This window comes from Aricia agestis, chromosome 2 (genome assembly GCF_905147365.1).
Source record: "Aricia agestis chromosome 2, ilAriAges1.1, whole genome shotgun sequence".
Taxonomy (NCBI): Eukaryota; Metazoa; Arthropoda; class Insecta; order Lepidoptera; family Lycaenidae; genus Aricia; species Aricia agestis.
The window spans coordinates 3908809-3930203 of record NC_056407.1 but is presented as its reverse complement, the minus strand read 5'-3'; the positions used below and the strand labels follow the sequence as shown (position 1 = coordinate 3930203).

The 21395-nt window shown below is 34.5% G+C and overlaps 1 protein-coding gene across 3 annotated transcripts in view; it reads left to right on the top strand.

The window, feature by feature from the left end:
- Positions 1 to 21395, top strand: part of LOC121739763 (homeotic protein distal-less) — an 83622-nt gene that overhangs the window by 58029 nt on the left and 4198 nt on the right. For 2 of the 3 annotated variants that reach the window (XM_042132319.1, XM_042132317.1), the window contains exons 4-5: positions 19179 to 19308; positions 20363 to 20538. In XM_042132319.1, coding sequence (XP_041988253.1) covers positions 19179 to 19308; positions 20363 to 20538 — 306 coding nt within the window. The remainder of the gene's footprint in view (positions 1 to 19178; positions 19309 to 20362; positions 20539 to 21395) is intronic. The other variant, XM_042132318.1, reaches the window with a different exon arrangement.

The window sequence follows — 21395 nt, the reverse complement described above, 5'->3', positions numbered from 1 at the left end:
CCTGAATATGTTTCCAATAACGACTAATAAGGATACCCGCATTGAAAAACCCTCATTTTATACAAATATTGATTTTGAACTGGCAACACTTTTTCGTCCGCTGTCATAGGGTCAGTCAGTCATTAAAATCGCATAAATAAAGGGAGATGGTAACATCTGGCAATCGACAGGCCTTCATAGAGTGTAGAATAGTTTTAGACAACGCTCCTGCAGTTTTAGATATGGCTGAAATTTTTGACCAAGATATTCACTTCATGTAAATTATGAGCTATTTCAATTAATTAACTTCTATGTTTTTGTCAGATGATGATTTTTAGATGAATTATCAAGTATAAAGTACTTACAGTATTTGACCACCCTGTGGCTATCATTATAATAGTACGATTTACTCATTAAATCATGTAACTTTTTGCGTCTTTGCCCAGTTTCTGAGTTTTATTAACAAGAGTTATTTAACCGTATTTTGATTGGTTAATGTTTTGACGTAAGCCAATCAAAAGCGCTATTGAATAAACAAAGTATAAACTCCTGTCAAAAAACTTTAGAGACTGGGCACTACAGACTTTTTTATATTTTTTCATTTACAACAAACACTCTCGCGTCGAAATTAGTAATATAAAGTAGCTCGTTACCTCAGATACAATTCTTACTGTTCTATGTCTTGTCTAATAGTTTTAAAGTCTTTATCTCAATTATTAATGTTATTTAAGCGCAAGGTGTAGCTCATCAGAAGTTATGAAGACATAATCACAAAAAATACAATTAAAACTGGCGACTTACTTTGTAGTAACAATTAATGGCATTAGTGGCTTAATGGTAAATACTTTATATTACTTGTTTCACTCTATTTGCTATTTTTCATATTGCTATTTCAATTTTTTTAATAATAATTGTCAGGGCGAGCGAAGCGAGCCCTAGCATATCCCACAATGTTTACATTGATTTGTAATACACTTTACGGAAACACACGCTATTTATTTGTGCTTTATCATATTAATTTTTATTTAATATGTAGATGTGTTATCATCAGTCAGTCAAGGTGTGACGCCGCGAGCCCTCACAAAGCTCGGCTTTTTGCTAGTTATTAAATAGAGTCAATATTAATGCTTCGTTTCTTGTTTGGTTCAATCTGTGTCCTATTAAAGTGAAAATATTGAATAACATAATTATTATGTTATTCAATATTTTCACGAAATATTAATTTCGATTTGATATAATATTATGAAAAATATAGCTTGAAAGAAAATAAACTAGCTAGATGCTAAATTAATGTTGCATTACGAAAGTAAAGTTATTGATGTATCGTTTTTAAGTCGTTGAACTCTTTTTCATACGTCTTATAAAAAATATGTTTTTCACTGCCTGATAATAATAAGAAAATCTTAATGAATTATGGAACTGCGTACTGAAATTTTATTTACAATACGAGGAAAATATGATTTGAAATACAAATTGTTTAAGTTTTATACTAATGTTTTTAAAAATTTATGTTTTAAGCTCGAAAAGATAAATCTTTTGTCAAACTCACGAAGCGTGTAAAGAAACGTTTCTAGCACATTCCAAATTCGAAATACATTTTTCTTATTAAATGTCATGAATTTGTTACGAATATAATTTAATAAAGTTGTTATATTCTGTGGTAAATTATTACACCCCATATGAAACTAACAAGACGTATATATATTTTAAACCATAGACTTAATATATACTATGTTTTAAACCACCTGTATAATTTTGTTCAATAATGTGCGTACTCTTTATGTATGTTTTTATATTATTATGTAGACATTTTCTAGGCAGTAACTAGTATCTATCCAGCATGGTGAAGTCACCATCATTATAACACAATGTACAATTTCCTAGTGATCCGTTTGTTGGTCTGCTCGCCACAAAAGAAAAAAAAACATTGACAACAGGACGGACAGACAATGTGACTGAACATCAATTATTATTTTAAAATAACAGTTTTGTCCATACAAAATATATCCACGCACCGCTGGCTACGGAGTATGCACAGGATGATGTTGTAATGTTACGGCTAAACGAAACTAAAACTCCGCTATTTTCACACAAAAAACTGTTATGTAATGTTAAGTAGCTATTTTTTTATTATTTCCTACTTATGTGTTTGATATTACGATATGATTTAGGAATGTACCATCGTTTAGAACGTTTTGCGTATAAGGAATCAAACGTCGTGATTGAAGTCCTAAAGCCATTTTGCTTATTCTTTTTGATGTATTAGAATGACAAGAAAGCATTAAAAGTACACGCTGTATAAGGCCGCATGCACATCAATTTAAAAGGCAGCGCGCGGAACGCGAGGGCGAGTATTCGGAGGTCATGTGCTGGCGGTTAACGAGGCTAAAAAAAGAAACATTTGGCGCGAAATCAAAATAAATGTCACGATTTCGCGCCAAAAAATTTCGCAAACACTAGACTGCTGTGGTGTAGCCTGTAATTCCATTCCCATAGTTTTCTCTTATCCATACTTCTTATATTATCTCAAAGATCGCCATTCTAGAATCTGTCTTTAAGTGCAAGGCTTAGGCTCTTCTCTGAAGAGAGAGAGAGAGCTTTCTTCCCTGCTACACTGTTAAAAAATCGGCTAAGTGCGAGTTTTACTCGCGCACGAAGGGTTCCGTACCACTATAGAGCAAAAATAAGTAAAATATGAGTGTTTGTGTACGGGCTATTAATTTTATTTAAATTTTATTATGAATATTAATTAAAGTACAAATAAAACTGAGTAATTTGTGAACATTTCAGGTGGCTACATATTGTTGTCATCATTAATAACAAGCAAAAAATGTTTAAAAAATCACGTTTGTTGTTTTTAGTATTTGTTGTTATAGCGGCAATAGAATTATACAATCTGTGAAAATTTCACACTCTTTAGTTATTACTGTTCTTGAGTTACAGCCTGGAGACAGACGACCAGATATCGAAGTGTCAGTAATAGGGTCCCGTTTTTACCCTTTGGGTACGGAACCCTAAAAATTGACAAAAGTATAGCCTCTTTAACTGGCACAGTTTTATTTTATTTAAGTTAGGTCCTAAAACTTTTTAGGTTCCTACATCGCTCTTAAAATATACATTAGAAAGATGAAAAAAGTTGTTAGTAATCTTGTATTGAGAATTGCGTTGAAATTCTCAATACAAGATTACTAACTCGAAATGTTAATAAGAAACAGGTTCCAAATTTAAAAAATTGTGTTTGTGTTTTCTAAAATCATTGTTTGGGAATCGGCGTGTATAATAAAGTAAACAAACAATGTCATTAAAGCCTATCTATTACACGGGTCGTTAGATATGCAAAATTGTTTAACACATTAACACAGACAGTTTACGACAATTACACACAATAAAACCCGATTCTAATCACACATGATGCCGAATGTGGCTCAATATTGTGCCGAATATGGCACGATATCACAGATTCACTAAATTTTAAATTCAAATTTCTTTTTTTTTTGTGGCTACGTGATGATTATAGTTAGTATACCTACTATAATTCCATATTTGCTATATACATATTATGTCTATTAACTTTAAACTTTCATTACTTAACCTAATCATAAATATAAAATTCTCGTGTCACAATGTTAGGCCGCGTACTCCTCCGAAACGGCTTTACTGATTTTAACCAAATTTCATATGCATATTCAGTGGGTCTGAGTACTTCGGCTACTGGTTACTTTTTATATTGATAAGTGCATTTGTTGCATAAATAATAGTAAATTATTATAACCCGAGACTGACGGCGACCATTGTTTGTGCGACGGGATAGCGATGGACGTTGCTATGGTAACATACTTATTTAGTCACTTCAATAAAATTATATGGGCGAAGTAGGTACTTTTTTATGAAATAAGGGGGCAAACGAGCAATCGGGTCACCTGATGGAAAGCAACTTCCGTCGCCCATGGACACTAGCAACATCAGAAGAGCTGCAGGTGCGTAATAGGGGAGAGAAGGGAAGGAAATAGGTGAGGGTAGGGAAGGGAAAAGGGTAGGGGCTTGGGGGGGATTGGGCTTGACTTTACATTATCAAAAAAAAACGTTTACCGGGACAGCTAGTCATATAATAATATTTAACTAATTCACTTAAAAAAAATTGAATTTCAAAACTAAAGTATGTAGTTCCATTACCAAAATGAAGGTTAAGTAAGAAAGTATAAAAACAAATGGCTTAGGTATAGCTTATAAACTAGATTAGACTATAAAAACATTGTAACAGAATGTTCCTATACAGGAGAAATCAAACGCAGAAAAAGATTTAAACGCGAGCGATGCTGTGTGGAAAATCTTAAAATATCTTATTGAAGAATGACAAACTAGGGATTATGACAAGTGAAGTTTATATAATTTGTATAAAAGTTCGCATATAATATGCTAATTTAATAGAAACCACCCGCAATTCCGTTGCGTCAGTATATCGCACGAAAACTGTATATTTTTAACCGACTTCCAAAAAGGAGGAGGTTATATGTTCGGCTGTGGAGATTTTTTATTATTTTTTTTTTTATGTTCAACGATTACTCCGCCGTTTGTGAACCGAATTTCGATTTTTTTTCCTCCAATCCTTTCCCGGGGACTCAAAGTATCTCCGTACCAATTTTAGCTATCGTTTTACGGCCATTCCCAATATTTGATCTATCTCTGGTTTTGCCCTACTAGAGATAGGAATAGCTCACAATTGACATAAAATATATGTCTCTAATGTCTAATGTGAGCTATTCCTATCTCTAGTAGGGCAAAACCAGAGATAGATCAAATATTGGGAACGGCCGTTAGTGGTATGGATGTGAAGATGTAACAGACAGACATACACACTTTCGCGTTTATAATAATAATATTAGTATCGACTACTAATACTAATTTCGTGGGCTTCAAACCAGAAGGGCGTAAAAGCGATTGCTTTTTAGGAAGCACCAAAAACTTAATAAGTTTTTGTTTATTTCAACTTTACAGCTGAAAATTTGCACGTGTGTGTGATAGTGCTTACTTTCTTAATTACGTGAAATTATCTTTGTAACTATTCCAAAACTCACAATAGGGCACTTACATCTACTTTACTTTAAAAAAAAACTCCTTTTTATACGCTCTTTTGGTTTGAAGCCCGCGATTTATAATATAAACACTTCATTTGTCTGAACTCTCAAGCCCCTCTTTATTTGAGCACGTACAATATGTCGAAGCTTTCCCTAGTTCGATAGTTCCTTTATGTCATTGCAGTATAATTATTTTATCGCATCGTAAATCATCGCAGATGTCGTAAACGTCAGTGATGTGCCGAATATCGATAAATTGCACATCGTTAACTCGTGAGCTGTGAGCTGTGACTCGTGAGACATTTTGAATACCAGATAATTTAGCACACAGGCAAACGTAAATTCATTTGACTGACCCATTTCTAACACTTTTACTTTCAATGTATCCATACTTATATGATAAATGCGAAATTGTGTCTGACCAAACTGCTGAACCAATTTTGCAGAAATTTGGTATAGAGATACTTTGAGTCCTAGGAAAGGACATAGGATACTTTTTATCCCGATTTTGGCTCAACCGAGTTGTCCATCTAGAAAAATAATAACATAAAGTTTTAAAATGAGCGTAAACTTTTTGTCGATTTTTTTTTTGTATAATTGTATTTTTTTTTTCAATATTGTCTAATATAAGACAATACAGTGAAGTTTGAACTCTTTGCGCTTGAAGTAGACGATTTTATTTTTCCTGGTAAGTATATCAAAGGCGCCACGATACCAGGGCGTCGACAATTGATAAGTATTAGGTACCTTACAAAAAAACTTGTTATATTAATTTCCTATTGCGCCCACGATGTATATTATATTCCACATAAATAGAATTACAATGACTTTTATAGAGATGTACTCTATCGATAGCACGTTAGAATCGATTCTAAAATTAAACTAATTAATAATCGTTGTGTGGTCGCAAAATTAAAGCGTTACGATCACTCATATCCAGAGAAACTAGTTTGTACCCACACATAGGCGGGAATGCACACAGCCGCGTTTTCCGCACACAGTGAAAAAACTGATATGCATCGACCTACCAGGTAATTATATGTTTACAAACACCGTTGTATATCTTTACGTGTAGTATAGTCGAGGTAGAGTCGGCATATTTATCGATGTTTTACTTAGGAATTTGTAAAATTTTAAATTTTGTTTAAAGTATTTAAATCACAAAATTTATATTTTTTTTTGTTAAGGACTTACGTCATACGGTTCAATAACCTCAGAACAATTAATACGGATTGTAATGAAAAATGTATTAATATAATATTATACAATATTGCATACCACCTGCTGGCTTTTTCTTATCCTGACCATCATAATGTTCATACACCACAATAATATTAGAACACTGTGAATTAATTACTATAACTTCATAAACATAAAACAGTTATGAGTATATTTTAGTAATTAATATAATGTGTGTGTGTGTAATTAAAATTAAGTGAAATAATTATCTCCTATAACAATTAAATAATTTGTCTGCTGATTTAATACTTTTTAATAATTAAATAACTTTAATCTTGCTCTTATTACTTATCCTTAAGACAACGCGGCGTAATTTACTTTTAGAATAACATTTTATTATCCAAACATAATAAAAAAAAAATTTTGTACTGTGGCGGTACCCACAATTCGCCTAACATTCCTGCATCGCGCTATCGAAGTTTCGGAGAACGGCAAGATATATACAACGTCTGAAATGACGTCAGCGGGCTTCGGCCTGACCGAGCATGCTATCTCTCTCGGTCGGAAGATCTTCCTTTTCGGTCGCCACGAACAACGTTAAATTGGTGACCACCGACAAGAACACGCATCCTTCTGGACATCAATCATCATCAACACTCCCCGCCCCTCCGCACCACGTCAGCAGACATCAAGCATAACCGGGTCGCCTCGACCATAAGCCGCGTTGGAGGTCCGCGCCGGTCGAACCCGCGTCTGGCTTGAACGGGGCAGCCATAGGCTACAACGACCGGTCAGCAAGCAGAGCACGGGGTCCCTCTCCTGTTCATTGCACGCGTAGCTTCGGCCCACACCTGACAACACAAGCGCATCGAAGAATACCACAGGTCTTCGGGGGGGAGTGATGTGGCGGTACCCACAATTCGCCTAACATTCCTGCATCGCGCTATCGAAGTTTCGGAGAACGGCAAGATATATACAACGTCTGAAATGACGTCAGCGGGCTTCGGCCTGACCGAGCATGCTATCTCTCTCGGTCGGAAGATTTTCCTTTTTGGTCGCCACGAACAACGTTAAAGTACATTGTTAAGTACATAAATTTGTTTTAACTTTTCGTATTTTGTTAACTTTAGTGATTGTTTTTTTAATGTCGATTTTTAACGTAACGTCATACAATATCTTAAATCGCTTAAGTATCGATATCGATATTTTGTATCGCCATTCGTCCATCCCTAGCACGTCGGTTCTCGCACGTCGCTGTTATCACGGTAATGACAGATCTCGGCGGAGGCCGCGGTACGTGAGCACCACGATGACAAACATTATTTATTGTATTTTTTTAATTTGCGGCCAACATCTAAAGTAATTTCACTGGAAGTTCTGGCTGATTTTCCTTCTTCAAATTTTGATTGGTGAAACTGAAGTAATTTTCAGCAGGCTTTATCCCGCCTAGAAGCTCTTTATATTGTTTTAATGATTATATATTTATTAGTTGCGATAAAAACTCTATAACTAATACACCTATGTAACAATAAATTTAGTTTTACCTCCACAATAAACTAAGTACATAATATATAATATTTTCGTGTTACATAGGTGCAAACTAAAATATTGCTTATTTATTAATGGTAGAAACGTGAAATACTAGGAAAACGACCGTCGCACGTATAATTATTTGGTTGTACAAAACACCTTGAATCTTACATACTTCACTCCACCGCTTCTGCAGTCCTAGTACAATATTCCTCTCGTGATTGTGCAGATTCATAACGCGAGCATGATTCACGAAGGTCACAATAAAAACTCATGTAAATTATGTTCGCTGGCACATTGATAATGCGCTAGATAAAAATTTTATGTTTTATGCGAACAATGTAGCGAACAACATAAAAATTATTGTAGTGCTTTATGCTTGTTGTACAATTCTGTAAAGCATGTATTTCAATTAATATATTTTATTATAAATACTTCGGTATTTTCGTAGACTCGGATCCATTTTGTTAAAGTTATATTTTATGTTCCCAGTGGTGTGGAAGATTCACATTATCTATGTCACCCAAAAATCTGTCGTAATTTAAAATTTAGATTTATTTTTAATACCGATTTCGTACGTCACATTTTGTCCTTAATGCCACCAAAAAACTCCTTATTTCCATCAGAATAACCTCAAAGTACCAGTCCATCATCGATAATAAATGGCTCACAAAATGATTGGTCACATTAAATCATTTGTCAACCGTCACGATTTTACTGACGGTGCGAGAAGGTCTCATTGCTTCGCGGCTCGCAGCAAAGGACTGCACGAGCTGATCTGACAGCTCAAGGTCTGCCTAGATTTTCTCACGTTAAGTACTAGATCTAGGTAAAACAGTAACATTGTTCTACGCTGATTTATTTTCCTATGTATTCGATTTCGAAAAGAAGGGTACTTTGGAGGATATTTTCTTAAAACTTTGACAAACCTCTTGAATCTCAATGGTGTTCATTATCTAGCTACTAGGTATATAAGATTAGTGTAAAAGTCGAAATTCACAGTAAATATCATCGTCAGGACAAAAACCACATGCATTATTTTCTATAAACAATATTATTAAAACAGAAATGAAACGTAACACTTCCTATAAAAATTAAAAATGTAGGCCATTTTAAAAGTGTATTTAAAATGGCAACACCGAAGTTTCGAGCCGCGGCCACCTGCTCACAGTTGGTTGACAGGCTGACGTGATGACCTGGATACAAGCACAACACTATTGCGTTTTATTTTGTGCTCGTGATAAAAAATGTTGCATTCGAATTTTGAAATAGGTATAGTATGGAAACTTTTTTTTGATGTTACAACATTCAAATATTAATGCGAGTTAAATAATAATAATAATAATGAATGTAAGCCTCAAAACATTTTTATAACACAAGTTATTTAATTCATGAAGACCTAAGCGGCCGCATCCGGCCGCGATACCAATGGAAAAGCTATTGTGTCTCGTTATTCCACGATCGATGGGGTAAGTCCTTGTCTATTATCTATCTTACCCTATAATAATTATTATCAAATAACTTGCGTACAGCCACGAATAGAACCTTTGACAATTTTCTGGTACGGCGATTTTTTCTCACGGCCCCCCAAACAGACAACCCCGAAATCTTAGAATTGTGACTAATTCGAAAATAATTATGGAACTCGCTTCCGTCTTATGAGAAAAACCACAATTGCGGTGTTGCGTGCAACACAGAAACAATGCTGTAAAAAAATATAAGTAGCCTGAAATTTAAATAGGGGATTATACACCTTCGTCCACTAATGCAGAGTTCAAATTTCAATACCGAGAACCGCGGCTTTAGTTATGTAAAACCGATACAAAAGTGACGTTTCTCACGCCATCTTTATTTTTTCGAATGTCATGTTTTTTTCTAAAGATAAAATTCATTATTTGGAAGAATTGCAGTGAGTCAAGCTTTTTAATTCTAATGTTGAAAATTCTTGTTTATTGATCTACAAATATTAAACGTCTTCTAGAAACGATTATGCTTAGAAAGTACTAAATAGTTACTATCCTTATCATGTTATCGATATCGATGTATTAATTTTTCTTCACTAGCGTTTGACGTGTATATTACAAAACAAAATCCTTAATATTAGGAAGTTATTTGTTATCGGATAACTTAATAAAGATAGTTATATCGACTATTTAGTGCGGGTCTCGGGTGACAAAATAACGAAGCAGCCCTCGTGTAAGTCGACTCTTGTGTTCTCAATTTATTATCGTCTAAATCATTATGCGATAGGAAAATATTAGGTTTGGACTTTAGATTTAATTTATTCTCGGCTCATATTGAGGAAGAAGTATAGTCTGTCAAGAAAGTGAAGAAATAAAAAAGTGGCAACATCGTAGTGTCGTCCCTTTTTCTTAGATTGATTTGAAAGGGATGACACTACGATGTTGTCACTTTTTTATTTCTTCACTTTCTTGACAGACAATAAGTTGAGTGGTCGTAAGTCGTGACCAATATTCCTTTTTTTGCACCATTCAACTTCTTAGAACACCAAACACCAAAAAACTTAGAGCTATAAAATATATTAAATTAATGTGATCAGGGATGTACTTATTTTTCTTAAAAAAAAAAAAACACCGTTCACGTTTTTCTATACTTTACATTTTTTTATACAGGCTTTCGTCTTTCAGTTCTTTCGTCGGTACAATTTTGTACCGAAGATACACTTTATAAAAGGAGAGCGGTAAATCCTGCACCCAGCAGTCCCAGCACCACCATCCGGAAAGAGCGTTCAAATTTTTTAATTAAATATTTTACAGTACAGTATATTAGTTTATAAGACTCTGAACTGTGAACTATATAACATAATTATGATGAAAAGAAGTTTTATCATAATTATTTTATATTCATAAACAACTTTAAAGAAGAAACTGTAATTGTACCAACTCGAACATGAACCATCGAGTCAAGTTCAAGAGAATTAAATTAAAATAATCGCCCATAATTCCATCATTCTATAGCCCAATTAGTGACCCCTGGGGGACCGGATTGCCCCCCATCGCCTAGAGACGCCCTTAGGGCCGTCAAAAATTGCAGTCAACATGCCAATTACAATTAGCGGCGTATTCTATTAGCGGCAACCCTAGAATTAAAGACCCTTTAATCATATTTGTTATTTAAAGTATCTTTATCGACACGCGTATGTTTTTGCTTTGTTAATCCATACTAATAAATGCGAAAGTGTGTCTATCTGTCATCTCTTCATGTTCAAGCCGCTAAAAGTTTTATGGAGAGAGGATATATTTTTTATCTCGGGAAACATAAGAGAGCTCTTATGATGGAATACAGTACGATTCCCGCGCGATAAACATATTTTCGAATAATAAAATTGCGAACAACATGCAAAACCTAGTTAAAGAATTAACACCAAATAAAATGGATATAATTTAAGACTTTTACTCAGGTCATTTTAACCTTTTTTAAACAGTGAAGAGAAATATATCCTCAACCAGCTCAAAAACGAATTAACTCATCGATTAAAATTAATAATAATAGCTCCCACACCGGTTTCGGTGACGGTGGCCAGTTTCATTGAAACCAGGCCAGCTACGAGGGAGTAATTTATAGTGTCCAAGTGTGTGCGCAGTACACAAGAGCACTCTCTATTCCTTTACTCTCATAACCCAGTGGGACGGACGACCGACACGACTGGCGAGAGATCAGGCTCAGGACCGACTTTTTACATGCCCATCCGACGCATGGATCATCTTACTTGTCAGACAATCAGGTGATCAGCCTGCATTGTCCTAACCAAACTTGGAAATAACATGTTTCCAACGCGGGAATCGAACCCACGACCTCCGAGTCAAGAGCCGAACGCCTCCGTGGATTAAAATTGACAACTACAATCACTTGTACTTTGTAGTAGTTACAAAAGACACAACTTTTCTAGTAGTTGTATATTTTAAAGAGTTGCACTTTATTGCAGTCAAGTAAAAGCTATGAATGTTGCTAGGTTTTGAATAATTCATTTGTGTCCGTTTCTGTAATGTAGCGACTAGCGATGGGTTGGAAAAAATTAAGATGTCCTATACTTACTGAACTGTTAAATTCGATTTAGCGACATACATATTCATATAGGTTAAGCAGGGTATACATTATCTAGCAATGTAATTATTAGTGATAGGCTTCATTGTAGAATTTGTAGACTCGAAGTTTAATGAAAAGGGCATTGCACAATACCAATTTGGAATTTAAAAAATTATATCATAGTAATTGAGACAAGAGACTGTTGGTGTTTAACGTCTAGTTAAAAAAAAAATTTAATGACGTTGCCCTTTGCATATTATATTATTCATAGTTTTTCGAAAATCTTTCTTTATAACTAAACCTGGAAATAATTTCAGTTGTAGTTATTATATACATAATACAACTGAAATTATTTGCAGGTTTAAATACAAATAAGCATTAAAACTATGTTTTGTCCAAAAACAAATTTCTTCTTCATTTTATGGCTTAATAAAATCATTAATTATATCGTCCGTAGTTAACTGTCAGATGTGACACAAAAGATATATTGGCTTTGATCGCCTCGGCTTTCCCGTCATACTCATACATTAAACATTGTAGATAATGTTCGAAATTAATTAACATAATTTCAACCCTTTAAGCCCTTTAAGTGCGTAAAAATTAATTGCACAATACATCATTACCTACGTACAAGTATTTTTAAGAAACTAAACGAAATGGTGTGTATTGCGTTCCCCGAAATATAATAAAAAAAATAAGTACAATAATAATATTTTATTAACACACGTTACAAGTAATGTGCACCTGCCTTAAAATCATATTACCATAGCAACCTGAGAGTCCTTGCCATATAAGGCCAGGAATAAGATATATTGCATATGGAGTTTATACTATTTTTTCATACTAGATGCTGCATTCTGCACTGGTTTTTCTATAAATTCCTCAACATAAGGTTGAGATTATTCATAAATTATGTACGGTATGCATAGCCTATTTTTCCTTTCCGCTGTAAAAAATATATAGCGTTTATTTTTATAATCAAATTAGATTAGCTCTAACAAGCATTTCTTTCTCTTGCTATATAATTATATTTGCTTTTTCCGAATCAAGGGATGAGAGCTGTCAGAAGTCAACACATTAAAAAATTTGATGATCTTCTCTATGTACTCGTACCTCACCTTCACTCGTGTTTTTTTCTTTTGTCAAAAGCTTCTAGGAAAAATACACTCGGATATACAAAAAAGAACAGTAAATAGAAATACTATTAAGTTATGCCTTTTACCAATTTGATATACCCTGCCTAAATCCAAAAGGCGAAAGCAAGTCTTCGGAGTTCCAAAGTGTGGTAACAAAAATCAGTGGCCAAATTGTCTTACCTTGCACTTTACGACGGCTATTTTTAGAAGCAATTACGCCATATCCGAACAAAAATAACTCATAATTGTTGTCAAAATGGCTACTACATATTTAGACGTAGGCGGTGTTTGTTTGTTTTAACTTTGGTTGTACCTAACAGTTACATTAAACGTTCTTCTACCGGTGCGTGCCAAATTCATAACTGAAACTAAACGACACAATATCTGTTGTTGAAAAAAAAATATTTGGTTATACCCAAGATATTGTCAATTTTTAAGTATGAAATTATTTTCAGTTAGAAACCTAGTAAAATATGATAAGAATGACATCAATTTCAAGGCAAACAGATCCAACATAATATAAAGACGATCAAAATGCTAAAGGTTTATTTTATTAAACACATCTTTTTGTCTGTACCATGCCATGTTCTGTCAAATTTTTATTCTCATTATAAAAATTAGTGATGTGCAACATGTATATCGATAAATCCTGTTTGCGATTAAAACGACGTGCCCGCGTGTACTGTCGGCAAAGATAAAGACATTTCGCGAGAGCTGAGCGGGCTTTCACCTACATACAAAAACACACGCTTTTTATCGCTACTGTACATTCTAAAAAACCCGAATTCCGCCGGTTCACTTTTGAAATTGCGAGTTTTGATTGAAATGCGGTGTCCGCTTTGGTAGGTACAGCAAAAAGTTTGCACTGAACGGTGTGACAAAAGGAGTAACATGCAATTTAAACGGCCTTTCTTTTCCATTTCAACTTAATCTTCCATTTCAATAACAAACTATTTTTGAATGTATTCAATGTGCAGTTGTAGCACTGAATATCGATACTGTCTGTCTCGTTTATCTACTTATATTACCGCCAAGAAGTAATTTAAAAAAAAAATGTCAAAGGCTCAATAAATTAAAGCAAGCGAGTGAAAGGTTGACATTTATATCAAACAGGTATATCTCGAGTAATTTGTAATGAAGAATCAAAGCGACCCTTTCCCGCCCTCAATTTTGTGCGAATTTTTACGTACTTAATGAGAGTTTTTAACTTTTTATTAATATTGTGCGAAGGTACTTACCGAGTGCAGCTATAAATTCTCATTGCGTAAGCCATTAGTGACGGTCGTAATTCGATAAAAAACGTTTGTCGACATCGATACTCCATAAACGTGATTAGCAATCAATGGCGGTCTCATCCACGCATCCGTACGCGGGACGACACTAATTTATAACAAATTTATTTTACGCCAATTACAATGGCTGATACATTATTTATATTAATGGTGTCGAAAATTTTGTCAATGAATAAGCAGCGCTTATTGTCTCAAAATAAGGCCGGCCTCGACAGAGTGTTCAAGGTTTTTATTGTTAAGGAATAGGTTTTTATGGTGCCCGGAGAATAAATGTTTTTAATGATAATGGCAAATGCTGAGCACCATGTTTTTTGATCGTACGAGTGAGTGGAAGATGAATTGCCTATTGAGCACATAATACATAAATTTATAAACGGTATTGCAATTCTCTTTAAGATCGTATAGTGCACGCATTATCTTAAAGTCTTTGACATCAATATTTATATTGGTAGGTAAGTTGCTATATGAGGAGTATATATTTCAAGAATTTAATTTAAGCCCATACTTCTCGACATTATCGCCTCAACTTAAAAGCGTTTGGAAGTAAAAATATATAAGCTCGAACAGCATCATTTATCTCTAGTTTTTATTTTTGTAATCGAAAGACAAATTCATGTGGTAGCGGCGAACGTAGTGACCGCGACGCGATGACCACTTGACGTATTTGTGCCAAACAGATAGCGAAATCCGTGGAGATGCGATTACAATTTCATCGATATCTGTAATTTTTACATCACTAAATATGTATAGCATTAAGACAAAGGTATAATTAAAGGCATATTTTTGATTGCTATAATGAATTGAAACATTAAGTGTTGAACTTTTCAGCTTTTTATTTGGGATCCCCATAAATATATTAATTAATTGTTCTGCACTTTTGTTATTCTTTCTATAGAAAACTTTTTATATCATATTGCATTTCCTACACATTTCCTTTCTGCTTCGCAGTTAGGAAATGAAAGGCTATAAAATCGTAATATTCATTATCAGGGTAATTAAAAAGATGATAAAAGTACATAAAAAGATTTAATAAACGCACAACGTCTCCACGTCGCTCGATGTCCGGCGTCGGTATGCAGTTTTGTAGCTACTGTTTTTTTGTGAAAAAAGCAAGGAACCGCGTCATGCGCGATCGGGCAATGCATTAATATTAATAACTCTTTAATTATTTATATGCTGTGTGAGCCATTCACAAATTAAGTCGTTAAAACTGTGATTGATGCGTCGCGTCACTCGGCCGACAGAAATCTTCAAATCTTCTGTTATCGAATACACTAATTGTGTGACAAAGTAGATGGATGGATTGCGTGAACTGAAAGAATCAAGTTAATGTGATAATGATAACATCTAATGCCACCTGACGTTATTTATTACATATTATTGTTAGCCTTTGTTAGTTAATAAAATATGCTTGTTATTCACATTTGAAATGTTCTTTATTTTCTTATTCACCACTTTAACTATGTCGTAGACCGCAGTGTCGCATCTAATTATTCTATGCTCGACTTGTATCTGTTTTCATTTTTTTTTTATCTTTAAGATAATACACAAACGCTACAAAAAATCTTCATTTCCGTATATAATTTTTATTCATTTTTTATTTTTGCATCTCATTTCAAGTTCACAAACAATACATTTTCATTTTCATACAACTTATCACATCCAACTAATCCAACGATCATTTATGTGGTCTGTGACTCGTTACCTAACAAGCAATTAAAATTTTACAGCACTAAGTTAATTTTCATCATAATAAAATACGATTAGGTTTAATTATAAAGCTGCTAATATTCTGGTAACTTAGATTATATAGGCGTAAAGTTATTTTTTCTTTAAATAATAGCAATGAAATTATTATAACTTGAAAATTAACACTGTGCATTACTTTAAACCTCAAAAGCAGATGAATAATAAGATACTCCATCTTTACTAATAAAAATATTAACACAGCAAATAACTATACAAAATCTGCTTGCCTTTGTCATATTGGCTATGTCACACGAGAGACAAAGACCTTTAAGTGTCTAAACACCCTAGGCCGAAAATACGCGGCCGAAGTTCGGCACAATATAACGCGACGTCATTTTGGCATAGTGTGTCATGGGTAATTTAAAATATATTGCAGACGTAATCATGCCGAACTTCGGCCGCGTATTTTCGGCCTAGTGTGTTTAGACACTAATAGTTTAAAAATCGCTGCGTAAACTTCTTTTAGTGAGGAGGTAAACGTACAATTAATGAGACAAACAAAAAGAGCACATTAATTTAATAAAAGGCCATAAATAGTTATTCACACGTCACCTCTCGCATAACGCGGTCCAGCGAGTGGGGGAATAGTTGTATTCGCGAGGCACCAAGTTCTCGGTGCTATGCGGTCTATGCCCGATATTTCTTTGTACTCGCCGCCCGTATGAATGCCGTCCGTATAGGTATGCTTGCATACCGCCGTCCACTGACGAAACGGTGGGAAATCCGAAACATATTGCTAAAGTGAAAATTGTTTTTATCAATGTATGTTTTTTACAATATTTATTACTTCTTTATTGTTGTTTGCTGAAAATTGATTCACGATACGGGTTCTAGAAATATTCTAGATTTTTTTTTGTAAATAAAATTCAGTCCGATTTCTTGCCTGACCAAACATCCGCCACCGGATACTGCGGCGTGTGAAAAGGCAATTTTGTTCGCCTCTCAATTTTTACTGTCCCATGTGTGACACAAACCACAATTCATACATAACAATGACAATAATTGTGCGGTTGGCCAATAGCCATATGCTGCGGCAGCCATCTTGCTTTTTGAATTTAGAACATTTCATTTTGAGGTAATGATTTTTTATGAACGTAAAAATAAAATAGTGGCTCAGGCTTTACACCATAAAAATACATTAAAGTTATTAAAGGTTAAAATGTCATAATAGATTTAACCGTTAAAAGGAGTCAATTGATCCGAATACCAATAGAATAAGTTAGGTAGAGAGGTTAAGCCAGTTCTAACCCGGCTAATAGAGGTAGGGTGGGATAGGTGGGTCTTGGGGATGTCGGATTGTCGATAAAAAATATCGACATTTGAAATACATTTTTAAACAACGTCTTTTATGTTACTTGTTTGTTAAAATATCATGTTTTTTTAAACAAATAACAAAATAAATTATATGATATACTATATGATTTAATTGACTAATAAAATACTTTCTCGTAAAATTGTAAATAGCGTCAGTGGCAAAGTACAGTTTTACTCTACAGTTTGAAGTGTCTCTGTAATCAACGCGATGATAAAGTTGTTACAAAAATAGTTCACTTTTTTTAATACGTATTGCTTAAATTCACCATGCATATATAAAAGAATAAAGCAATAAATTATATTTGTAATGTACTTGTTAAAGGAAATTCCTGTCACATAAATTAGTTCGAGCTCTTGTTTTAATAAAATAATTGTAAACTATAAATATTAAAGTCTTACGAAGTCAGGAAAATGGTGTTGTAAGTTGCGAAAATTGAATCGAAATATGTAAAACACATTTTTATTTCCTCATTGATATAAAATATTTTTCACATTATTTATTTTTATTTTAACCTAAAACATACATTCTGTTTTCTGCATTTGATTTTAATTGCACTCTGTATATTATTTAAAGAAGAAACATAATATCTACTTAAATAAACAAAAATCAAGATTAAAAGGAAAAAAAAACAATCCCAACACAGAAGTCAACAAACAGCGATTATGTCATATATCTCGGTCTCAACACACGCGACAGGTTAAATATGATTTTTATGTCTCTATAAACGTATCAATTGACCGGTAATGATTATATTATTGGCAATTTTCTTTATTAGGCAACATAAACGATAATTTATGGCCATCTTGACAGTGACCGAATTATCGCGAAAGGTTGTTAAACGAAATGGAGGTTATCTGTTAAACTCGTTAATGCGATCATTGATCGTTTTAATCAATCAACACGGAATGTGAAAATTGATTTATAATACGCTTATTATTCTCTATTATCTTAAATTACTATATTTTATAGTTTTAGGTTTGTATGATATGTAAGTTTTTTGCAAGTTTGTTACGCCGGCGGTTTTTATCTTTTTATTTTTTTGTCGTAATTTTTTTTACATTAAGCTATCAAGTTTACGTACGGCTACTAGTATAATTTATATAGAATAATTTTTCTGAGCTTCGTAAGAAACTTATCCCGATCAATTTACAACCCCTGATGAACTCGAACGCTCGTAAAATAAAATTCATAAATATTTATTTGTCATACATACATTCAAAAATGGAATAAATTTATGAACAATTCAGAGTAATTACCATTCTTTGACGTGGAATCCAATAACTGTCAATCGAGTTTTATCGATATAAGAATTGTCGATACTGGGACATCCCTATAGATAACGGTGCAGTAACGGCAGCCCTCGGGCGCCGCCCCCGCGCCACCCTGTATTATATACGTAGATAGTATACATACTACAACAGATAATGTGAAAGCCTACGCCATAGTAACATCATAATATACAAACTTAACACATTATTATTTATGTTTCACTTTCGCTTTTTATGGCCTTCAAAACCAATTAAAACGCTACTTATTGTAATACTGTAAAGTGTAAAAAAAAATTCATCCCTTTGTGTATATTATATCACCGATAAATTTCCTTCTTATTTAGCTGTAAATTATGTACATGCACATTGTAGGAGCATCCTCGTTTATCTATTGATGCATGGACATTGGATATAGTTATTTAATTATTTATTGGTAGCTCTTAGCCTCCGTATTATCTCCTTTAATACCGAAAAAGTGAACCGTTCCTTTGGTAATGTAATGTGAGAGGAACCGTCGGTAAAAGCCAATACAAGCGCGTCTTAGAAGCGTTATCCATAACTCGACAATTCTTTTTTTCGAAAACTTACGTTTCTTTTTTTGTCGACAGGTGAAAATCTGGTTTCAAAACCGGCGGAGTAAATACAAGAAGATGATGAAGGCGGCGCAGGTTGGGGCGCCCCCGCCCAGCCTCGGCATGCCGCCCGGCAGCCCGCCCAACAACAACCAGATGCTGCATGGTGAGTGAAGACTTGATTTGATTTAAAGACTATTACTAGAATTTTAGTTCTATACTAAACTTTAGTATATTCAGATAAATTTTGCCTGAGCAATAATTCTGGAGCTCAATATCAAAGTGTCTTTTAAATACAAAATTAGGGTCAATTCAGACCGCAATGCGACAAACGCAGATGCATTTCTAAATTTTTATTTAATTGACAGATTTGCATGACGTCTCACGCAATTGAAGTCTGTCAATTCAATACAAATTTAGAAACACATCTACGTGTCGTGTTTCAGTCTGTATTGATCCTTATCTGACGATTGAAAAATAGGCCCTTGATTAAATTTTTAAAAGAGAAAAGAATAAAAATATATACAGCCGAACATAGAAGCTTCTTTGGAGGTCAGTTAAAATTAACTCAACAGCTAAATTGTGTCAGAACACAATTTAGCTGTTGAGTTAATTTTAACGAAAAAAAAATGAAAAATGATGATTTGATCAGAATCAAATCATAATTTTTCATTTTTTTTCGTTATATCTGAATTAATCCGCTTGATGGACGGAAAATTTATTATTGATTCATCTACATAATGGACGCTTAGATATATTTTAAAAGCTAAAATATTTATAAAAGACGTTTGAAGATATAATATATTTTCTTCAATCCCGTCGGAAAAGTGGGACGTTACAAGTTGTGTCTGTTTACATGTTTGTATGTGCCCATGGGATCGTACCATCCAAACGGATGGAACGGTTTTAATTTTTTTTTGTTCCACAATTCATCATAATCAACTCGCTAACTGCCGGAAAATGTATCTTTTTAAATCCTTACTAATATTATAAATACGAAAGTGTATCTGTCTGTCTGTTCCTCTTCACGCCCAAACCACTGTACCGATTTTGCTGTTTGGCATGGAGATACTTTTCCCGGTCCCGGGTCCCGAGTCCCGGGAAAAAATTATAGTTCCCGCGCGAAAAACGAATTTTGGCGCAACGGAGTTGCAGGCGCCATCTAGTTTATTTTTATTTTTTAAAGTTCTTGTGTTAAATATGCATCTTCTGTTACCCAGGTGGAGGCGGCAGCTCCTCCGGTTCCCAGCACTCGCCATCCGGGTTCGCGGGTCCCCAGCACTCCCCCACGCCCAGTTCTACCCCCGTCTCCGAGCTGTCACCAGGACTGTCACCGACGGGCGCCTGGGACGTCAAGCAGCCCCCGCAACCCAACTGGGATGTAAAGGTTGGATATGTAAGAGAACTTTTATGGGATTGACCTCCTAAATTGTTAGATGTTTTAAAGGATGCTGATGCTACTAGATGGAGCTATGTAGCCGTAGGGTTTATTGTATCAAATAGACATATTATGACACCTATATTGTGATTTGTGACACATGACAGCTATATCGCGACATATGAGAGCGGGTTGCACGATAGACCTTAGAGCCAGTCCACACGGCGCGTTGCGTCAACGTTGCGTCGACGCAGCGCTGCCATTGCGTTGTTTTACATATAAATAACCAAGGTGTTCAAACGGTTGCGTCGTCGCAATATTTAACCGCTTAACTACGCAAGTGGTAGGACTCTTGTTTTGACGAAATAAAGACAGACTTTTTTTCATCAATCTACGAAACTACCCTATTCATTGGCTATACCACAGAGTAGTTAACAGTACAAGCAGCTATACTAAAAGTGGACGTGATTAGTATAGTCTGCATCTTTAGATTTAAGTTCTTCTTATAAACCTTGAGATGATTAATTATTATTATCTCGAGGGTAGGTACCTACTTAATCAATTTATTGTACCATCAGAGAAGTTGATTCTTAGGCAGATGAGGGAAATGACCTGAATGAGGGAAATCTTCAAGAAGAGAGCATATTCCCTCTTAAAAGGCCGGCAACGCACCTGCAGCTCTTCTGATGTTGCGAGTGTCCATGGGCAATGGTAGTTGCTTCCCATCAGATGACCTGTTTGCTCGTTAGCCCCCTTATTTAATTAAAGAAAAATGACGTGGGTCTGTCAACTGCCTAAGAATCAATTTCCTCGATGGCACAAATACGTAGAGTTTTACTCTTTTACAAGTACATATCTAACCTGTATGTTTGTCT